Source organism: Gallinula chloropus (assembly GCF_964237585.1).
Source record: "Gallinula chloropus genome assembly, chromosome: 21".
NCBI classification, from domain to species: Eukaryota; Metazoa; Chordata; class Aves; order Gruiformes; family Rallidae; genus Gallinula; species Gallinula chloropus.
In genome coordinates, this window is record NC_140106.1 from 6,917,323 (window position 1) to 6,939,353 (window position 22,031).

The 22,031-nt window shown below is 55.7% G+C and overlaps 1 protein-coding gene across 2 annotated transcripts; it reads left to right on the forward strand.

Annotated features, from left to right (window-relative positions):
• Positions 1 to 420: 420 nt before the first annotated feature.
• On the forward strand, positions 421 to 15,413 carry SLC25A37 (solute carrier family 25 member 37; the record flags this gene model as incomplete). 2 transcript variants are annotated; one of them, XM_084273940.1, is made up of 5 exons in its annotated part: positions 421 to 636; positions 7,426 to 7,654; positions 9,058 to 9,114; positions 10,226 to 10,788; positions 15,275 to 15,413. In XM_084273940.1, the coding sequence occupies 4 exons, from the start codon at positions 421 to 423 to the stop codon at positions 10,744 to 10,746; spliced, it is 1,023 nt and encodes a 340-aa protein (XP_084130066.1). In that variant the 3' UTR covers positions 10,747 to 10,788; positions 15,275 to 15,413. The 2 variants fall into 2 exon arrangements, with proteins under 2 accessions (XP_084130066.1, XP_084130065.1); XM_084273939.1 differs by lacking the exon at positions 15,275 to 15,413 and having other exon boundaries at positions 10,226 to 11,058.
• Between the last annotated feature and the right edge of the window lie 6,618 nt (positions 15,414 to 22,031).

Below are 22,031 nucleotides of genomic sequence, written 5' to 3' on the forward strand. Positions count from 1 at the left end.
CGCGGGGGTGCGGGGCTGGCGCGGTGCCCTGGGCTTGTGCAAGGGTCACCCCGGCCCCAGCCACCCGCACACAGACCCGCAGCGTGCGCCGCCGCCGCCCGGCCGTAACGCCGCGCCAGCCAATCGCGTCCCTCCGCGCCGCCGCCGCTCCTCGCTTATTCGCCCCAGTCCCTGCCAATCCAGCTCCCGGTCGCCCCGCCTCCCGTGACGTCACCCCGCGGGGCTCCCGCCGCGGCCCGCCCCGGAGGCGGCGCCTCGCTATTGGCGGGCGCTGGGCGGGGCGGGGCGCGGGCGCGGCTTTAAAGCGGGGCCGGGGCGGGCCGCGGGCCCCGTGCGGACACCCCGCCCTCCGCTTTGCCCTCCGCGTCCCGCCCCCTCCCCTGCCGCCCCTCCCCTCCCCTTCCCCGCCATACCGGGCGGATGGAGCTGAGCTGCGGAGTCGGGGGCAGCGCGGCGGCGCCCCCGGGGCCCGGCCCGCCTCTTCCCCCCGCCGCCGCCGCCGCCCCCGCGCCGCCTATGGAGGGCGAGGAGTACGAGAGCCTGCCCAGCGGCGCCTCGCTCGGCACCCACATGATGGCCGGGGCGGTGGCGGGCATCATGGAGCACACGGTCATGTACCCGGTGGACTCGGTCAAGGTGCGTGGCGGAGGCTGGGGGGGCTCCCCGGGACCTCCGGGGTGGGAGGGGGGTGTCTCCTTCCGTGGCTCGGGGTCTCGGGAGAGGAGCGCACGGGGTACCGGGAGGGGTGCGGGAGTGCAGCGGGGCGGTTAGGGGAGGGGTACCGGGGGGGGATGCGGGAGTGCACCGGGGCGGTTAGGGGAGGGGTACCGGGGGTGTTCAGGGCTGTACCGGGACGGTGGGTGGGGGTAACGGGGCCGCAGGGAGCTTGTGCCGTGCGAGCAGGACCCGGGCTCTGTGTCGGCCCGAGGGGAGAGCCCGTTGGGGTGCTGGGGCCGTGCAGAAGTGCGAGGAGGGGGGAAGCGTGCGGGGGCTGCCGGGGCGCGGGCAGGGGAAGGGCTGCGAGGGGTGCGCAGGGCTCTGCGGGGCTGGGGAATGCTGCTGGAGGCGGGTGGGGGTGCAGAGGTCTCCGGGGCTGTTGGGGCGGGTGAGGTGTGGGACCCCGCCGCGGGCTGGAGGGCTGCGAGGTCCGCAGGGTGACACCCCTGGGGTGCCCGCTGCGAGCCGGAGCCGCGCACCCGGCCTGGCCGCGGCCCTGCGGTGCCCTGGGGCCCGGCCAGCTTTGCGCAACGCGGGGTGCAAAGGTGTGTGTGGGGCCCGGCCGCTTCCCGCTGCCGCAAGCCAGGTCCCCGCGCCTCTCCCGGGGCCGGGCCGTGCCACCCGTGCCCTCGGGCCGTGGGGCTGCAGCAGGACCCCCTCCTCTCCCCCCGGGTGGCTTTTCCCTCCCGTGGCGTTGCAATCCCAGCCCGGGGTGCAAGAGCTGGTGGGATGGTGTCACTTACCCGCCCGTGCGCCGGGACGGCAGCCGGTGGCACGACTCTGCGTGTCCCCCGTGGGAGCGGTGGCTTGATGGGGCTCAGGGCTTGTGCAGGGACTTGCCCGCTGGTGTGCTGGCTGTGGCTGGGCTTTGGTGGGGGTTCACTGCTGGAGACCGAGCACCACCGCACTCTCGGGGATGCCAGAGGGGCCCCGCAGCATCACCAGCATGGCAGAAAGCATCCTCTCCTCCCTCTGCCTTGCCAGCCTGCAGCTTCACACGGATCCTCCGTGGTCCCGTTGGGGACAGGCAGGAGCAGATGCTCTAATTTCTCCTCTTTCTAATGCAGGATTCCCTGAAAGAGTAGAAAGAGGAGAGGAAATGCCTTTGCTTTGAAGTGCTGGAGGGCTTTGCCAGCGTGCTGCAATAAGCCCTCAAAGGAAATATTCTCTGCTCTTTTATTCATGTTTGTTTTCTTCCTGTGTTTCCCCCTCTGGGTCTGTGCCCACCAAACCCGGCTCGTGGGTTTGGGATGCTGCAGGATCCATCCCCTCCACGAGCAGCCTCTGCACCGGCTCCTTCCCCAGACAAGCCGGGTGTTTCCTGCCAAGTCACGGTGGGAGCAGCGTGTCGTCACTTTGGGCTCGGTGGCATCGTTTCAGAGGGCATTTCCTCAGCCAGGGGAAAAGGGAGAGAGGGAGAAAACGAAAGTTGTGCCCGGTTCCTTGCAGTGGGAGGTGCTTTAGAGGAAGGGAAGAGTGCTGATCTCACTGGGCTTCAGGAGAAGGGTGCCAGGGCAGTGCCTTATGCTGGGAATAATCCCCCCTCCTTCCTCTCCAAACTGCCTGGAAGCGCTCGGGAGCAGATAAAACACTGGCTGGCTGTGGGAAAACACCGGTGGAGCACAGCCAAGGTCATCCCCCTTTCCCTCCCCTTCCCATGTCAGGGTGAGAGCCCAAGCTGAAGGCTTTGGGATGTGCCTGCTCAGTCTGCTGTGGGGAAAGGCGAGGACTGACCCCAGAAAGGCTTTCTTTTGGTAATGGGAGCGGCCAAATTCAGCTTGTTAAGAGCAGCTGGTTTTCATTGTTCCTATGGGAAAGGTGCCACTTTCCTGTGGAAAAGCAGCAAAGCTTCTTCCTTTGCCTGACTTGCTGGATAATAGTTACTGGGATGGGTCAGGGCAGGGCAGAGCTGGCTGTGGGTGCTGCAGGAAGAGGCATTTCGGGCACCTGGTGGGATTGTGATGCAGAGAAGATGTTTTACCTCCAGCAAGCTGTTTCCTCTCAAATAGAAACTGAAAACACTTTAATTTGGGGAATGGCTTGCTTCAGGCACTTGCACAATTCCCCAGTGTGCTGAGGTTGGGCTGGTGGGGCAGGAGCCTGGGTAAAACCCGGCGCCTGGGTGGAAGTCTCTGTGTGACGCCTGTGTGATGGCATAGGAGATACCTAGTGGTGCTGCTGGTGCTCCTGGTGTGGCATGTGCTGGGATGTGGTGCTGAGGGTGTAAATCCAGATGTGCCACCCTTTGCTGTGAGGTCCCTGCTGTGACTTGAGGTGCTGCCAGCCGGTGCCACGGCTCCTCCGAGGTTGCCACGGGCTGTGTTTACCTAAAGCTTCAGCTAGGGGGTTGTCATGATTTGGGCTTGCTTGGGGTCTTCATCATTGCCCTCTTTAGGGGTAAAGCCCCACCTTGCTGCTTCAGCCTTGGCCATGCGTTGGGCTCCATCTTACCCGTGTTGTAGGGAACCACCAGCTTGAGCTGTGGGATTTTAGGTGGGTGCTGATGGTGTTTCTCGTAGTGCTTAGGCTTGTCCTGTAGCTACTGAGGAGGAGAGCTGTCCTGGTGAGCCTGATCCTGGTTGACTTTGGAGATTGACGTGTGGAGGACATCTCATCCTGGCTGCAGAAGGGAGTTTCTGGAGGGCTCTCCTGGAGCTCCTCTTGCTTACGCTGTTTGTCTGCAAGGCTGCTGGAGATGCTTTCCCGAGGCAGGTACAGCAGCTGCCTGAGGATGTGACCAGCAGTTGTCCTTCCCTGGGAAATAACCACTGATGTGAGACAGCTTGGTGTGAAACTGGAGATGTGCTGGGCTTGAAACCTCCCTTCCTTGCAGCGGGTGGCAGAAGGTCCTTGCTCCAGCCCTGAGCCCGTCTCAGTCCTCTGCGAAGCAGCCCCTAACCAAGCCAGGGCAACAAGACGTCTGCAGGTTGGCTTCACTGTGGCTGTATGTGGCTCCTGACTGGTGCAGCAGGTCCTGTGCTGTGGTGGGATCTACTGGGGTGAAGGGTAGGAGAAACATCTGGCCTACATCCACAGTGGTGGAGAGGGGAGTGGGAAGGGAAGGAGGACAAGCATGATGGGGCTTGTTGGGAGCGATGGAACGAGTGTTTCAGTGGCTCCTGCTGGGACAGTCAACTGTGGGTGACTTGCCTGGTGCAAGTAGACTTTGGAGCTTCCTTGCTTGTGGCAAAGCTCTTGAAAGCACCTGAGTATGTTGAGGGCTGTGTGAGCTCCAGTGAGCCGTTCAGTTAGGCTTTGGGGTGTGGGATGCTCTCCTTGGGTTTGGTGGGCTTGCATCCACCTGTCTCAATGCAAAGGAGCCAAACAAAAGGGGGGTTCAGAGCTTGAGCATGGTGTGGGTCAGGCATGGCAAAGCTTGCTTCAGCCAGCGGGATCTGACCGGCTGGCTGCAGAACACTGCCTGGTAAAAGCATATTGTGTTCTCAGTGCCTTTTGTTAAGCTGTGGGGAGACCGGGCTGGCTGTCACATGAATGTGCCTGCTGAACTTTGAGAAGGCAGTGTTCAGGGTGGGGGGGGAACCCAACAAAACAACAAAGGCAAATTATTTCTGGGGTTGTTTGTACAGCAGCGTGTCAGACCGGTGACCCTTCGCGAGGGATACGCGACGCGAGGCCTGACTCCTGTTAGTGAAACAATGCTAGGTAGGAAACCAGCCCAGAATACTCCTGCCCTGCTGGGAACGGGACAGGGGGCTGGGTGCTGGACCCCCAAAGACCTGCTTGGTCCACAGACAGCAGGTAACCTGATGAACCCCAAGCTGTGACTTGTGGTGGTGCTGCTTAGGCCCAAGCTGAAACCCGGGCTACCAGGCCGCTTGTGGTTGGCAGCGCGCTTCTGCCTTATGCAACAAGGATTAATCTCAAGTAGGTGGAGAAGTGTTTGCTGGCTGGTTTAACAGGGGTGTGAGGCTCCCAGACGAGCTTGTTGGCTCCTGATAGGTGCCAGGAGCTGGAAGGGTGGAGGACGGGGTAGAGGGGGGGAGAGGAGAGGACGACACGGCTCATGGCAAATCATCGTTGTTCAGGTGGTGATAAAGTTATCCTGGCCAAAACAGAGCTGAACCTGTTTCCAGCCCTGTGCTTCTTGCCTTGCAGCAGCCACGCTGGGAGATGCTGGTTTTTGGTTGCTCCTTGGGCTGTTTGTCCTGTTTGTGCCCTCAGCCCTAGTGAAAGGTGCGTGCCTGAGGACCTGGTTGTGGTGGTGGTGATGCAAACTGCAGCGTGGGTGGGTAAAACCTGTCCTTAGTGTGTGCTCTGGGGTATGGTGTGAGCTCCTGAACCCTTCTGGAACAGCTCTGGTGACCAATAGAAAGAATAAAAACGGGTATTTATCCGTTCTCACGTGGAAGTGGCTGATTGCTGGTGAGGGTGGAGATCCTCAGGGCTGGTTCCCACCACGTGCTGTGGTCCTGCACATGCCAGGCTGCGAGTTTATTGCTTTACAGGAGCACTTCTCCCTCATTACCTTTCTGAGGAGCTGACGCTGCTGTGTGCTTAAATGACACCGGCCGCTTCGAGGGCGTCCCACCAGCAGAGCAGGGCGAGATCAGGATCTCCTGGGGCCAGTTCTGGAGTCTGAAGCAATGCCTTCAAGTTAAAACTAGCAGAGAAAAACAAAGAAACAAAACCACCCAAAACCCCCCACTGACTGGATGTGGTGGGATGTGCAGGGTTGTTGATGGTGAAGCAGCTCGCAGGAGTTTCTCTGGGGCATCACAAAATCCAACCCCTTGCGACGAGCATCCGTGGGACAGGAAGGTGCAGACACCTGTGGAGGGGTTGCAAGATCTTCTGGTGAGGGCAGAGAGCTAGATTTAAATCCAGGACTTAAATTGCAGGGTGATTAAGGGCTGCTGCTGCTGGTTTTTTCTGAGCCTTTGGGTTTACTCCCAGGGCTGTTTCAGTGCACTTAGTGCTCTGGAACAGGAGCGTTGCTCAGGGCAGTCAGATTTCCCCTTGCAGGGTGATGCTGTGAGCACTGGCCGATGCTTAAGTCTGGAATTCAGGTAGCTGCTGAGCTGAGTTGCTTTGCAAACAGAGTTCCTGTGCAGTTTTTTGAAAGATTATTTCCTAGCAGTGCAGTAACTTGGCTTAGTCTCACTTGTGGCTTCATAGCTTGGTTTTACCATGCTGGGTTGAGGTCTTGAATTCAGCTCTGATCTCTTCCTTGGTCTTGGAAAACATAAGTGAAAGTGCTCTTGGGTTTGCAGTCACTGGAGTGGCTTGGAGGAATCAAAGGTCTGAATTGGAAAGGTTTTTATTGGCTTAATCTTGTGTGAAAGCTCAGCTGTCACCTTGCCTCCTGGTGAACCCAGTGAGCCCATAAGCTGGAAGGTGTCGTGTCCTGGGGAGGGGGCACGGAGGTGGCACGGACAGTCCTTGGTTTTTCTGAGGGCTGTTGAACCTCTGCTGAGGATGGAGCTGCCTGTGCTGCTGCCTGTGTGCTGCTGTGTCACTGGGGGACACGTTGTTCTGGAGATGGGCTGTCCCAGCTGGGAGCGTGGAGAAAAGCATCCTTCCTCTGAAACCCCAGTGACCTCTTGGTTGCATGGCTCCTTAAGAGTGTTAATTTGAAGGAGCCTGTTGCAGATTGCTAAACACTTGTCTCCTGTGGCTATGCCCTTTCCCAGGAGCTCTCTGTTTGTGTTTCGAGGCGTGGGGCTGCCACCAAGGCTGCATCCCTTCAGACTGGTTTCAGTGGGATGGGGAGCATCGGCCACGTCACGGAGCAGCAGGACTTGTGGGCAGCTCAGCAGGGGTGGCAGAGCCCTTTGTGTCTCCGTGTTCTGGATTTGCTTGGTCTTGCCTGGAGGGCTGTGGAGGTTGGAGCCCTGGCAGTGTCTCTCCATGGCTGGTGGGAGGTGGCTGGGGTCTGTGCCCGCTGCGGGTCGGCACCATCACTGCAAGTGTCACTGGGGTGTGATGGCATCTGCAGAAAGCCTGAAACAAACTCAAAAGCACTTCTGCCCTGCTGTGTGTCAGTGAAGCAATGGCAGAGAGCTTCCTGGGGTGGTTTGGATGCCTGAAGCTCAGCCACCCCTGAAGATGTGCAGAAGAGAAGCCTGCTGAAGACAGCTGGATGAAGATGCAGATGAACCCACCCGGCTCAGGAAGCGGGGTGGCTGCGGGAGCTGGGAGGGGCGGTGGGGACATCCAGGCTGGGCTGCCTGGGGTGGCCTTTACCTGTACAGGAGGGCTTCTGCAGGTACCCTGCTTTCTCAGCCTGCCCTTCTAGGAAACCTGTTTCCCAATCCAGCGGGCTCACTCTGCATGCCAAGCGTCACGAGCGGCTGAGCAACCGTGGGAGAAACAAGCCGGGGCAGACACAGGAGTGTTGTAAGCAAGAGGCAATTAAAGACATAACTGTGTGTCCTCACTGAGGCTTTTGAACGACTCTCAGCTTCATTCCCTGGACTGTCTGTGCTTAAACAAGAGCAGAGGTTGCACTTCCCTCTGCTGAGCTCTTGTCTGAGCAGCCTCCTAAGGTTTTGATGTCGCAATGGGAGCGTGGAGTTAATTCTGCTGCTGGTCTGGCAAGGGGAAGCGTGGAGAAATAGCAGCCAGGGAGTAAATTACTGCCCCCTCTAATGATCTTGGAAGCCTTGTAGCTCTTTTAACTCTTTGGCTTGTGCTTGTTGCGTTAAAGATGGGTAACTGAGGCCTCTCCCTTCGTGTGCTTTGTTGCAGACAAGGATGCAGAGCTTGCAGCCGGACCCCAAAGCCCAGTACAGGAGTGTGTACGAAGCTCTGAAGAAGATTGTCCTTACAGAGGGTTTCTGGAGGCCTTTACGTGGGATCAATGTCACCATGCTGGGGGCTGGCCCTGCCCACGCCATGTACTTTGCCTGCTATGAGAAGATGAAAAAGTCTCTCAGTGACACCATCCAGCACGGAGGAAACAGCCACCTGGCTAATGGTATTGTGGGGTTTTGCTTGTGGTGAACAGCCTGTCCTTTGCCTGCTCCACACCCTGAGCGTGGCACCTCTTGCTATCCTCTGCTCCTGGATGATCTGCTGCAGGGAGACAGCGTTCAGACCGACCCGCTACTTACCCACGTGGCAGGATGCAAGGTGTAGATGTAACCCCTGGCTTGCAGGTCTCAGCACCTGCTTTGGGGGTGTTGGAGAGTCAGGGGGGGAAACTCAGGCAGGCAAGTGTGGCACCTGCCTTCTAGTTGAGTGCTTCGGGCTGGTCACCGTGCTCCTCAAACCTCTGCCCTGCCTTGGGACTGCTGACGCCTTGGGAGGGCTCCCAGAGGGTAGGGATGGCTGGGCTGGCCAGCAGCAGCAGAGTGAAGCCCTTCCTGGCCTGACCTTCCCCTGATGACAACGTTGTGCACCCTCCAAAGCCAGAATCTCTCCTGGGTGTCTGCACTGCTCTTCACTCTCCAGTTACTCTGGCACGAGTACTCGATAGGTGCTGGATGGGAGTTGTTGGGTGCCATCTCAGGGGTGCTCTTTCCAGCTTTGCAAGCTTGAGGTTTGAAGGATGGGTTGTTCCACGTGCTGTCTCCAGCATGGTGAAGTGCTCTGCGTCCTCTGCACGCTCGTTGCCTTTGCTAAGGGGCTGTGCTTCTGCCTGGCTTGGCTTTTGCTTTAGGTTTGTGGGGGAGATGCTTCTGCTGTGTTCTTGATGTGATGGTAGGAATCTGCCGTGGCTGCCACTTGATTTAACTCTGCTGAGGGTACAGAATACCTTTCTGGCTGGCTGCTTTTAGCTAGGGATGTGCTTCCTGTGTTTACCTTTCAAGTAGCTACAGGCTTGCAGGGCCAGCAGGGAAGCCAAAGCGCTGCCTTCATGGGAAATGACCGAAAGTCATTTGGGCAAGAGAGAATCTGAGGTGGGAGACCTACATCAAAGGAGAAGGTGTGGTTCCAGAGGCCCATTCTTGAGCCAGCTGCTGGATCGTTAATGGCTGGCTGGGTGTTTGCAGAACCTGTGCAATTAGTGTTGAAAACCAGACTTGAGTAAACGGCTGAAAATGCCTAATTATGGATGTGCTGAGCCAGTCCTAAACATTGCTCACTCTGTCCAGCACGGGCTTGAGCAGAGCTGCTGGTGTCTTGTGTGGGCAAAGCCTGGTGAGCTGTTCCAGGCAATAGCCTGTGATCCTGGGAGCATCCCAGCCTCTGCCAAGCTGCCCTGGGTGCTGGGGAAGGAGCCGTGTCGCTGGGTGCGCCCTTGGGCTGCAGCGGTACCCGGGTGCTCAGTGATGCACCCGTGGCATCAGCTGCTGCCTCTTGCCGTGCCCGTGCAAGCCCCTGACCTCCTGATCTGTGCTTTGAAATTGTTTTTAAGGATCCTTTTGTGTCTTGCAGGTGTAGCTGGGAGCGTGGCCACGCTGCTGCACGACGCGGTGATGAATCCTGCTGAAGGTAATGCCCTGTGCTGCTGGGGAGCGCTGCACCCTGCTCCCTGGGGAAGGCACCAAGGATGCCCTGAGCCACCCCAGCAGCTTAAGCCCTTTGCTTTGCTAGACTCTGCCCAGCCTGTAGTGAGCTGGGAGCACTGTAAAGGGAGAAATCCTGCCTGGCTGCTTGCCCTCGCTTGCCAAGGAGCTGCACAGTGTCTTGTGTGCTGTACTGTGCCTTCCCAGGGAGGCTGGTGTCACTCATGCCAGGGCAAGGCTGTGGGCTAGCAACATGCTGCTTGCTTCTGCATCCTTACTGAGCTGGTTGGGTTTTGTCTTAAACCTCAGACTCCCCAAGCAAAGCTGAGCTCAGTCATGTTGCCAGGCAGGTACAGCAGCCGGTGGGACCCCATCCTGAGCAGGGTAGAGCCTGGCATGAAGAGGGCTAGGAGTGATGTGCAGCTTAAATGGAGACAGCTATGCAGTGTTTGTGCATTGTGCTCCTGAGGTGGCCCAAAGTTGGGCTTTTCTGAAGGAAAGAGTCTCCTGTGTTTAAAATCCTTGTTATCCTGGTTAAATGAAGCCAATTAATTGGCCTTTTGCTGATGTAGGTGTTACACAAGTTGTGCTTCCCAGGGCATGTCCAGGTGTTTAATCACCTTTCTGCCCTTGTCCCCTCGGTGTGTCAGTGGTCCAGCATCCTTCTGGATGCATCTGAGGGTCCTCAGCAGTCTGTCTGAATTAATAACTTTCTCACTATGAGTAGAAGTTCCGTGGTTGATCTTGGGGAGTGCATTAGCCTGTGGGATTGGAGCTCTGCCCTGCTTTCCCTCCTGGGTTGCACTGAGGTTTTGGGGGTGCACCGGGCAGGTTGGGGGGAGCAGGTGACACATGACACATGCAGCCCTCTGACAAGAGCCTGTAGATAAGGGGCTACAGAAATGCTGCTTTGTGCCCTTATCAGCTCAGACCTGAAGGGCAGGTTGGGGCTGGGTGGTCGGGGCTGGGAGCAGGGTGTTGTGATAAAAGGGAACCATGTGCCTTAGCCCTTGAGCCTCTGTTATTTATCTCCCTGTGCCTGCCCTGCCTGGTGCTGCCTGCCCTGCCTGTGTCCCCATGGCTGTCTCCTGCACCAGTGGTGAAGCAGCGGATGCAGATGTTCAACTCCCCCTACAAGTCGGTCCTGGCGTGCGTAAGGACAGTGCAGAGGACGGAGGGGATCGGCGCCTTCTACCGCAGCTACACCACCCAGCTGACCATGAACGTCCCCTTCCAGGCCATCCACTTCATCACCTACGAGTTCATGCAGGAGCAGATCAACCCTCGCCGGGACTACAACCCCCGCTCCCACATCATCTCCGGGGCCGTGGCGGGGGCGGTGGCTGCCGCTGCCACCACCCCGCTGGATGTCTGCAAGACCCTGCTCAACACCCAGGAGAACATGGCCCTGAGCTCGGTGAACATCAGCGGGCACCTCTCGGGCATGGTGAACGCCTTCAAGACTGTCTATCAGCTGGGGGGCGTCTGGGGGTACTTCAAAGGGGTGCAGGCACGGGTCATTTACCAGATGCCTTCAACGGCCATCGCCTGGTCCGTGTACGAGTTCTTCAAGTACTTCCTCACGAAGCACAGGCTGGATAAGAGAACATCCCTGTGAAAGGATGTAGTGGGAAGAGTGAGAGTCCCCTCTGCCCCCTCCGTGAGTGTCTGTGTGCCTGCAAGCCAGCAAGCTGGGGGTCTCCCCGCCAAGGAACACCCCAGCTCTCTGGATGGATTCAGGGCTGATGGCCACTTCTCCCTCCTGTGGGGAAGGAGGGGTTAAAGTGGTCCTCAGCCATGCTCTCCTTGCTTGATTAAATAGTTTATAAAGACTTATAATAATATATATATTTAATAACTTTATTTTGGAGAAGTGAAATCGCTAACTGATATTTTTCTCTGAATAAGTTTGAAGACTTAGTTTACTCCTCACCTGCAAGCTTAGGCTCTGCAGCCTAGGCTGGGTTTGTTTGTTTTTTTTTACAGCAAAGAAGCAGAATGTCCTGTCACAGAACTTACTTTTTATATAAATATAAAAACAGATGGATAATGTTTATCCTTTATTTTTCTATGTAGGCATTTGTTTTGTTTTTTTTAAATACTATGACAGCTAGATGCTGAGCTGTTTAAAAAGGGCTAAATTCTTCTGTCCTGTAAAAGGAAGACAAAAAGCATTTATTTTTATAGCCAGATTGGCTTTAATTATACAGCATTTATAACCCACCCACCCCCCCCAACGGTGACCTGGATTCTCATGTGGGTGTCAAGGTACGTGGGAAGATTTGCTGGGATGGGGGGAGAAAGAAGGGGGTTGGGGGGGAACTTTGGGAGAGTCTTGGACACCAAAATACCTGGTCACTTTGGGGGGAGGGTTGGGAGAGGGGGGGAAAGTACCAATTCCTTTTTATATACAAGGAGACTCGTTAAAAGAATAGATTTTAAAGAATAGTATTTTTTGCAAGCATATTTTTAAAGGTACAGTTTTATGGTGTGATAGCTGAACAGCCTTCATCCTCCCTTAATTTATTCATGCTCCTGTTTCCTGAGGCTCTAACCCTGTTTACAGCAGTGGCCCTGCATGTCTGCAGCTCACAGGGTTGAACTGGGGTGCACAGAACCCCAGTTCTCCTTGGGGAGGATGGGGTTGGGATCAGAGCTCCTGTTTACAGTTTGGCTACTGGGTCACATCCTGCCAGCACCAAACCAGCACTAGAAGGCAGAAGCCTTGGGAGAGTCACTGACACCACCTCCCAGCCTGTGTTTGACAATGAGCTGCTGCTGCTGTTGGGGAGGGGAAGAATCCCCAACCTAGAGAGGTTCCTTCTGCGGTGGGTTTGGTTCTGCTGCTGTGGGATGCTGAGCTTTGTGGTGGCCAGCAAAGCTGTGCCTGCCCAGGAAGGGTGACAGCCTCCCTGGGTGCCCTGCTCCTCCTAGGAATGGCTTTTTTGAACCATTTCCCAAGCCACTCATGGGTGGTCAGGAGCTAGTGAGGGGCTTTAGGGGCCAGGATGTGTTAATTGAACTTGCTGGATGCCAATTAGCAGATCTCTGTCCACCCTGGAGCTTGCCCTGGCAGCAGCAGCTGATGTCTTGAGCTGGCACCTTCCTGCTGTGTGTGGGACAGCTTGGGGAGATGTGGCTTCAGCGCTGGGAGGGGGTCTGAGAGGGGGAGCAGGACACCTTTTGGGCTGGCTCGTGTCACCAGAGGTGTCCCATCAGCCAGGATCCTTGTGTAGGATGACACTAACAGCAAATCCTTCTGCTCCGTTATTTGGAGAGGGAGAATCAAAGCACCTCTCTGGGAGGGGGGTGGGAGGGGGGATTGTCTGCATGTGCCTTGGGCAAATCCACCTTGTGCCACTGGTAGTGATGAAGTCAGCTTCTCAATGCCTTTTTGTCACTTACCCTGAACGAATCACTGTGTCAAATGTACCCTGTGTCTTAAAGTGTAAGAGGTGGGAGCTGGAGGCTGCTGGTCTCAGGGGTGCAGCTGGGGACAGCCCCCAGCACCCCGAGATGCTGGAGGTCTTGCAGCTGTCTGTTTGCCTTGGATGCCTTTTCCTGTTGACTTTAGAAACTGGAGAGTCACTAAAGGGGAACCAGAACTGCACAAAACCTTTCCACTGGGGATGGGAGTAAACACTCAGCTGAAATTTTGGGTCACTTTTGCTATTAGAGAGGCAAACTGTAGCACACTGGGGAGGGCAGCAGCTTTTGGGGTGACTCCAGTAGCTGGGAGTCATGCTCAGCAAGTGGCCCCCACTGCATCACCCTCTTCCCCTCCCTCCTGATTGCCTAGCTTTAGTATTTTCTGATTTCACTTTGTTCTGGGAGAATATCTCGTGTTTGGAGTAACCTGTGAGTAGCTGGGGGGACTCAAAGGAGGGATGTGCCCAAGGGACAGAGTGTGGAGTGATCTGGGTGGAGAGCGATTGTGGTTGTGACTTGGAGGGAGGGAGCATCCTGTTGCCAGCAGGAAAAATGTCAAGTGTATCCCAAGTTCTGAGCATCTGAATAATTCTCCACCAGGATTTCTCAGGAATTTGCTCCTCCTTGAGCAGGCACAGGGCGCTCAGACGCCTGTGGAGCCCTTCACAGGTTACCCCAGGCACCTGATAAAACCCACTCTGCACCTGGGAACGTGCCCAGATCATTCCAGAGGCCTCATGCTTATACATTTCTGGATCCCCAGCTCCATCCCCTGCTCCAAACCCATCACTCCTCATCCCTCCCAGGTTTGAATTCAAAGCTCTGCCACCTGCCTGAAGTTTTACTTTACCCTGGTATGTGAACCATGCACTGCTGCTTTGTCTGCACCCAACGCACATATTTAAGGGGGAGGATGAGTAACTTTGTCTGCAGTTCTTAATTGTTGTAATTTGTATTTTGGGGGGGTGGTTTGGGGTGGGTTTTTTGCTTGCCTGGGAACTCAGATGTGTTTCCTTCAGTGTGGATTGAACAATGCAGGAGTTGACTTGTGAAATGCTGCTACAGTTGTATCACTGGAGCTCAAGGAAATAAAATATCCTGATTTTTTTGGTCCTTTTAGGCTCCTGCTTGTGGTTTTCCTTAGCTGGTTTTCCTCTGGTTGGGGCTGAGCAGCAGGAGGGGGGGGGGTCTCTGGTTTTGCTGGTCCAGCCGGGCAGGCTGATCGCTGGGGGAATGGTGCCTTCTAGTGCTGCCTGAGCAGCCCAGCACCCCTCCGGCTCAGTCGGATAAAGCCCTTCGTCATCACGCTGGAGGCAGAACATCCTTCTGGGAGGGGTTTTGGCAGGAGCTGGGCATCTCTGTCACGCAGCTCGGGTTCCTCTAGGAGCCGCTGGAGAGTTTTGAAACCTCTTCGGCTTGTCTGGGTGAGGCTGGTGGAGCTGGAACTCCTCCCCACCTGCGCGAAAGGCCCCGGGGAAGCAGCTGGTTTGCCGAGGTTTTGGCAGTGTTTCCTGGGCATTAGAAGGGAAAGCCCTGGGGAATGTGAAGCTGCTTTAGAACTTACTTCTATTTCCAATTAAAAGGGGGGAAATGGGTCCCTTGCTGAGGGTTCTGCAGGGTGCTGGGGGAGGAACGGTGCCCCCGGAGCATCCTGCGAGCTGGAGATGCTGAGCTGGAGATGCTGAGCTGTCCCGGGCTCATCAGACCCCCAGGGCTTGGCCAGAGAGAGGGCTCTAAAGGAGAAAAAGTGAGGTCAGGGGTGGGGTTGTTTTTGTTTGTTTTCTCTGTCTTCAATGAAAAATCAAGAAGTTCCAAGGGGCTGTCAGTGTCCTGGGGTGGGGATGGAGCTGCCTCTCCTGGGTAATGAGCTTAAGAGACAAGAGCAAAAGATAAACGCTCTCTCAGGCTCAGCAGAAGGCTTGTGACAGGTTTGTGTTTCTGTTTGCCTTGCAGGGTAAATATTTAACTCCTCTTCCTCCCCCCTGTGTAGTAAACACGTGTGTAGAGCCCAAGGGTGAGGTGTGTAAGGTGCTTCCTGTGGGTCCCTTAGAAACTCAGTGCTGGGTTTATCGAGGGCTGGGGAGCGGTCCTGGATGTGTCTCTGTTGTAGGCACCGTTCAGCAATTCCCCCAGAAGTCATGGAATCATGGAATCACAGGGGTGAGAAGGGACCTCCAGAGCCCATGGGGTCCAACCCCCTGCCAAAGCAGGGTCCCTAGGACAGGGCACACAGGTCGGTGTCCAGATGGGGCTGGAATCTCTCCAGAGAAGGAGACTCCACACCCCCTGGGCAGCCTGTCCCAGGGCTCCCTCACCCTCACTGGGTAAAAGTTCTTCCCCACATTGGGGGGAACTCCCTGTGCTCCAACTTGAGCCCATCGCCCCTTGTCCTGTCCCCACAGACACTGAGCAGAGGCTGCCCATGCCCCCCTGTGTCCCACCCTTCAGATATTGATACCCATTGATCAGATCCCCTCTCAGTCTCTTCTCTGCAGGCTGAACAGCCCCAGCTCCCTCAGCCTTTCCTCACAGGGGAGATGCTCCAGGCCCTTCAGCATCTCCATAGCCCTGTGCTGGACTCTTCCTAGGAGAAGTCAGAACTGTCCCTAGTGAGGGAGGTTTTGCACCCAGATAATGTGTGGTCACGGGGGTGTGAGTAACACCTTTACACTTCTGGCTGGGTGACTGCTAACACCTGCCCCTGGCTTACCTCCTAGGCTCAGGGAGACCAAGGGATTTTCACCCCTCAAGGCTGCTGAAGCTCTGAATCAAGCCTACTGAAATAAAGGAAATCCACCCAGGAAACTCCTAAACACCCATGGAAAGCAGTTCTGTGCCTGTGCCAGATGCCCTGGGGGAAGGTCTCCTGGAGATGTGCCTGATGCCCCTTGGCCCTGATGTCTCTGAGGGCTTCAGGCTGTGCTCCCTCCATTTGCCTGGTAATTGATGCTTTTCACACGTTTTTCTCTGGTTTTGGTTTGCCTGGGAGTTGTCTGGCTTTATTGAAAGCTTATTGTGTGCCTCATCCTGCTGGTGCTGTGAATGATGATGGGAAACGGGGCTGATTATATTGAGGGGGGGGAACAAAAAATGATCCCACTTGTTAGGGAAGTGTGAGGTGGGTGTGGAGCCTGGACTGAGCCCCAGTTTTCCCAGGAGAAAGGGATGTTTTTTCCCTGGATGAAGAGGCTGTGGGACACATCCCCAGGACATTCAGGTGCTGAGAGCTGCAGTGGGGGAAGTAGCAGAGCAAGCAAAGCCTGAGAGCATCACCCCAGCTCCTCCATCACCTCCAAACCTTTGGGACAGCTCCCCAGGAGGAGGAAGGAGCTGCTGGAAGTGCTCCCATGGGCATGTGGCACTGGCTGAGAGCCATGACATCCCCATCTCCCTCTGCTCTGGGTGTCGTTTTTACCCTGGGAACTCATCCGATTTGCTAATTGACACTAATGGCTTCTTTGGAACCCGTACAGCTTATTGTGTAAACATCTTCTGAGGGCATCTCTTAATGCATCTTATTTACCTGCTAGACTGTGTTGGTGACTCAAACTTGCAGGGTTTCCTGCAGCCAAGTCTGTAGGGTTGGTGCCAACAGATAAAGTCCCTTCTGCTCTGCAGCCCAGGGGTTACAAGCTTCCCAACCTGTATTTTTTCCTAGTGCTCCATAAGGATGTAATCAGAAGGTAGGGGAGGGATGGAATAACAGCAGTGATTTGTGTGGGTGAAAGGAGAAACAGTGACTGAGGGCTTTGCACCCTGAGCATCAGTGGTGAGCACAGTGGGATGCTGGGGGACAGATGCTCCCTGGGAGCATCGTGTTGGTGATGGCTGCATCACAGGGACAGAGCCTGGGGATGCTGTTCCAGCTGTGACATTCGGGACAGCAGTGGGTGCAAGGGCTACGTGCCCTCCCCTCTGAGCCACCAAACTCCCAGCACTTGGACTTCTCTTTATGTCGTTGGATTAATCCAGGATCTGGGCTGTGTTTGTTCACCGCCTACGATTATCATCTAGTTTGCCCCATTCTTTGTTTCTCTTCAAATATTGTTTCTGCTTTAAAGGGTAATGAACATAAAGGCAAATATCTCACCTTTTCCCTCTTGAAGTTTCATTAAGCTGCCTGTTTGCCTTGGATGACAAGATGCAGCTCACGGAGCGAAAGGTTTTCCGGCCACACCTCAACCTGCTATCTCATTCTGCCACCATTGTCCACAAAGGGGATAAAAACATTTGCATTTATCCAGGAGATTTAATTCCTTTTGAAAAGCCAAGGGGGATCTGTTGGTAGAACAGGTGAAGTGTTTTCCGCCGGGCTCCGCAGGTGTAAATCGCTTGGGGAGTGTTGTAGCGTGGCCAAGCCCTGGCTGCAGGTGGCTGTGGAGGAGGGAAATCCGATTCCAGCCCTAAATATTGCTTGATTTTGGGTCACGAGCCTTTTGGGCTGGAATTAAGCAGCTCATTCCCCACCCCAGCCCCAACAGGCAACGTGCATCACGTGCATCCCCAGTGCAGCATCCTCCCCCCTGCTCCGCTCACCACCCGGTTCCCTGCCAGCACAGAGACCCTGGTATTAGTGTCTTGGAAATCCAGGCGTTCCCTCTGCTTCCCTTTCCACCTCTCACAGCCCAAACCTGTTTGCCATGGCCCAGAGGAAGCCAAACCCTCCTAAAACTCCTCAGAGCTGCAGCTCTGCAGCGAGCCAGCACAGCCCCTGAGCCATCAGATCCCCCAAGTACATTAATTACCTTCAAGGAAGGTTTAGATTAGATATTAGGGGGAAGTTATTTACAGAGAGAGTGGTGAGGAGCTGGAACAGGCTGCCCAGAGAGGGGGTGGATGCCGTGTTCTAGGGGTGTTCAAGGCCAGGTTGGATGGGGCCCTGGGCAACCTTGTGTAGCTTCAGGCTGGAGGTTGGTGTCCCTGCCTGTGGCAGGGGGTTGGAACTCTGTGACCCTTGGGGTCCCTCCCAACCCAGCCCAGTCTGGGATTCTACGATTTATAAAATATTCCTTTATTTTGATTTGCTCTAAAGCTTTGCCCCCTTGAGATGTGTTTGTAGCCAGTGGGAGGGAGAAGCATGCAGCCATCGGTGCCCCCGGGGCTGCTCTGGGAAGGAGAGGAACTGTCTGCTGGTGAAAGAGAGTGTGGTAGGCAAATACTGCAGTAATTCCTCCTTTCACCAGGGCAAACAGAGGATGAGGAGGGTTGATGTGGCTTCGACACCCAGCAGAAAGGAGCCGCTGGGTGGGGAGGGGTGAAATGTTGGTCAGTTGATATCATGCCCGAGGCTTTTGGGGATGGGGAGAGCTGTGGGAAAGCTGTGGGGAGCCAGCAGCACCCCTGTCTCCTGCTGATTGCAAAAATCTAGGGGAAAATTGAGTAGGTCTGGGTGTCACAAAACAAATCAGCTCCTTGGCCCCTCTTCTGAAGGTGCCCCAGATCCTGGGAGCTCCGGATCCTGGATGAGATGATGCCCTGGCACTTTGCTCGTGCTCTGGTGCCAGGGTGTGGGGCTGCCTTGAGTTGAGTCAGCTCTTGCAAAAGCATCTTGGGGGCTCCCCAGGTCCAACCTCAGGATTTTTGCCCTAAAATTCTCCATTTTCCTATCAGTTGGCCTGAAAGATCCCAACATTTTCCACATGGCCTGTGGAAACTGGGGTCAGCCATGGGACTGGGAAGGTTTGCTGCTGGTTTTAGTGGTGCCCATCACCATCTCCTCGGTGAATCAGGCTGGTGGCTGGCTTGAGTTGAGATGGGAAATGACCCAGATCATTCTGGATTCAGTACTTTTTCGTGCTCTCCTCATGTTTTAGGAAGGGGGGGGGAAGGAAACAGAGCCCCCACAGTGGTTTTATCTGGGTTTCCCTGGGGACCTGCCACAGGACTAATGCAGGATCAGTGCTGATGTGTAGCTTTGCCTCCATCCCCCCTTTTTTAAGAGCAAAAGGATAAAGCTGTAATGTGGAAGCACCATTCAGAGTGAGATGGGGGGACCATTGATGCTGGTAGCTACTCACTGGAGAGCAGCACAGGTATCAGCTCCAAAACACCAGTAATTTGGAGAAACTCAGTTTCCATCATGGAAATTTGCCTGGGAGCTGAGCAATCTGCATCCCCCCTGCCTCCTACGTGATGGTACCCAGCAGCAAACAAACCCTATAGATGCAGGCAGAGCTCCTGGGCATCACAGTGTCCTGAGGCTAGAGAAAGGATTGGTATTACCTAGCTGGTGCAAAGGAAGCCTGCTTCCTGCTTGCTTGGGATGGGGTGGGGGGGATGGAAACATCTGCACACGCTGAGGGGAACATCTGGCACTTGCTGCAGCCTCAGGGCTGCTCTCCCCTCCGACAGCCCCATCCCTGAGGGAGCTTTGCCCTGGCCAGCCCCATCCCTGAGGGAGCTTTGCCCGGACCCTGACCGAGCAGCACAGCCCTTGGGACGATGTTTGCAGAGCATTTGGATGTCCTTCTGCAGAGGAAGCTGCTCTGGCTGTACCCTCCCTGCCCCCGAGCTGCTCCGTGCTGTGCAAACCCCGCAAAGCCCCGAGCCTGGATGGAGCTCAGGGTGCTGCCATCCCCGGGAGGAGGTGGCTCTGGGTGAATAATCGCTTCACTGGGGCCTGGCTGGTGCCTTTGACTCTCAGGGGAGCGGCGGGGAGCCCCGGGTGCCCCCACCCAAGCTCTGTTTGCAGAGACTTTGTGCTAATCCCTTCGCTTCCCAGCGCGAGCAGGGTCCTGCTGTGCTGCCCGGGCAGGGAGATCCCCTGGCTGGTGGAAAAGTACCATGGGAGGCTTTGCAGAGTAGCCAAAGGCCCTGGTGTTACCTCCTCCCCATAACCACAGGCTCTTGGGGACACGTCCCCTCTCACCTGCTGCGTCCCCGTCTCCCTCTCTCCTCTGCACTGTGGCTGCAGACAGCCCCCCATGCAGCATCACCAGGCTCTGGCAGTGCAAGCTCTCAGGCACAGGGGGTGTAAAATCAAACTTGGCTGGAGTCTCAGTCTTTGAAATCAGGGAATGTATCCCTGGGAAGCCCGGGCTGGGCAGCCTTGGCAGGGATGTATGCAGCTGAGGGGAGCCCAGCCTTGCTCGGAGGTTGTAGCACCCCAGAGCATGAAAGGACCCTGCTTCTCTGGAAAGCTGGTGGCTCCAAAAGGTTCTGGATGAGAAGATGAGCTGGGGGAGACTGTGTGTGGCTGAGAACTCTTGGAAACCCCGACCTCAGGGCTGGAAAAAGCCCCAAGTGAGGACAGAATAGGGCAAAACCCAACAGCTGCAGCAGCGTGAGCATCCTCCCCTGCTGAGCCCGCAGGAGATCCCCCCCCTGCTCCAGCACCATCCAGTGGGAACATCCCACAGTGCTGGAGCCTCCCTCGTGTCCTTGCTCTTGCTGCCAGCTTTCTGTGGGCAGGGAGAGGCCAACTCCCCCTTGCAGCATGGCTGGAGGCAGAGCCCAAATGCTGCAGCTCCCTTCCCTGCCTCTTGCTCCCACTTCCCACCCCGGGAGGACGATGCTGGGGGGGGGATCCACAGTGAGGTGACCATGGGTGACACACATAGTGCCCCTTTCACACCCCCCCAGACTTTCCTGTGTTGGGCTGGGTCCCTGTGCTCTGACACCCAGTACCTGACTCCCAAAGCCTTTTCCTTTGCCCTGTTTCCTTTTGCCTTCCAAGGCCAGAGCGTTTCAGTACCACATCCACCCCTGTGTGCTCGGCTCCCAACTCCTCTTCCTGTAAAAATACTTGCCTTATCTCCTGACTCTCCCTCTGGTGAGTGTGCTGCCATAAATGACTGCAGAATTCTCTCCTCCTTTGGCTGCTCTTAACAAATGGTGCCCAGACCATGACAGAAGAAAGAGGAGGAATGTGCCTTTGGGGAGAGACAGCAGAGGAGTTTCCCATGGGAATGCCAATCTGCAAAGATGCTTTTTGCCACATCTCCAGAGTCCTTTTCCTCCTCACCACCACTTTCCCCCCCTCCCCATCCTTTCCTTTTCTCTCCCAGTCAGCTGTCTATCATGGTGGGGATCTGCCTCAGCTTTTCCTGAGCTTCCCTGAGCCCCCTTTGGCATCACTGCCGTCCAGCCAGTGCCAGGTGAGGAGGGACCACTGGGTGGTTCAGCACTGGAAATGGGCTGTGGGGTTAGAAGGGGCATGAAGTGTTTCTGTGGATGATACAGGGCATCCCAAATAAGAAGAGTAAATACCAAAAGCCCTGATGGGTTTTCCAGAGCTCTAAAGCCCTTCTGGGGTAGCTCTCCTCTCTCCTTGGGAAGCATCCACACATCCCAAACCCCCTGTCCTTGCTGCTGGCTGCTGCTTTCCTGCTCTTCCCTCCTTCCCAGCAGCAAAAACGAGGGGGAGCCCTGACCTGGTGCAGCCTGGCACTCTGTGTGTCCGTGCCTTTTCCATCCCCTGTGTAGCTCCATGTAGTGAGCTTGTTCCCACTGCTCTGGTTTGCAAATGTTGTGTAGGTCAAGTTGAAGATTTTTCTTGGCTCCAGCCCTGTGGTTCCCTGCCAAGTATGTGGTTTGCTGCATGCAAATGTTAGTCAATAGTTACATTATCCAAAGGCAGCCTTTTTTTTCCCCTTTCTTTCTTTTTTTTTTAGCTTTAAATAAATGATTTGGCACAAACAAGTGTAAATGTTATGTCAGCCTTAGACACTGGTTAATCTTGATGGATACGTTAGCGCCGGAGCGTGACACTAATTGACAGACATTAAATGATGCTTTCTGCTCCCAGTTGCAGACAAACAGGAGTTCTGCTTCGTTAGGGCTGATTAAAACTCCACGTCTCCGTAGTCAGGGTGTGATTTTTCTTTTCTGTATTAATCAAGAGGATATTTATCAGCAGGAAAGCCTGCCCTGGCGTTCCCCTTGCTGGGATTAATGCTTTCACACTCTTGGGTGATTTGGTTATCCAAACTGTACAGCCCTTTTCTTTGTATGTCCTTGTGCTTTGTGCTTGGGGAAAGAAAAGAAGAAAGGAGAAGCCAACTGGAAGTCCATCCTCTGTCCATAAAGAAACCACTTGCGTGGTGCAGAGTGAAGGGCTGGGAAGGAGGGGAGGGAGGGCAGCGCTCGTGGCAGGGTGAGGCAGCCACGTTTCTCCATGGAGCTGCTGCCTGCATCCCTGCCTGCATCCCTGTCTCCATCCAGCACTGATGGCAGCCCAGGACTTGCTTTGGTTGATGCTCACACTGCCATAAACCCCCTCTTTGCTGTGCTGGTGTGGCAGCAAACTTTGGGGTGTGACAGCTTTTGGGTTGATGCTCTGAGCAGGACCACGCTGCTGGCAGGATTGATGCAGGGGGAGGAGACCTGACATCCAGTCCTGGCTGCAGGGATCACTGCTTGTCCCTGCCTGCAACAAACGGTCACCCAGGCATGGGAGCTGCTGCTCCCTTCCCAGAATCACTGGGTGAAGGCTGTGGAGCCTGGTGCCCTGCATCTACCTGAGGATTTGGCTGG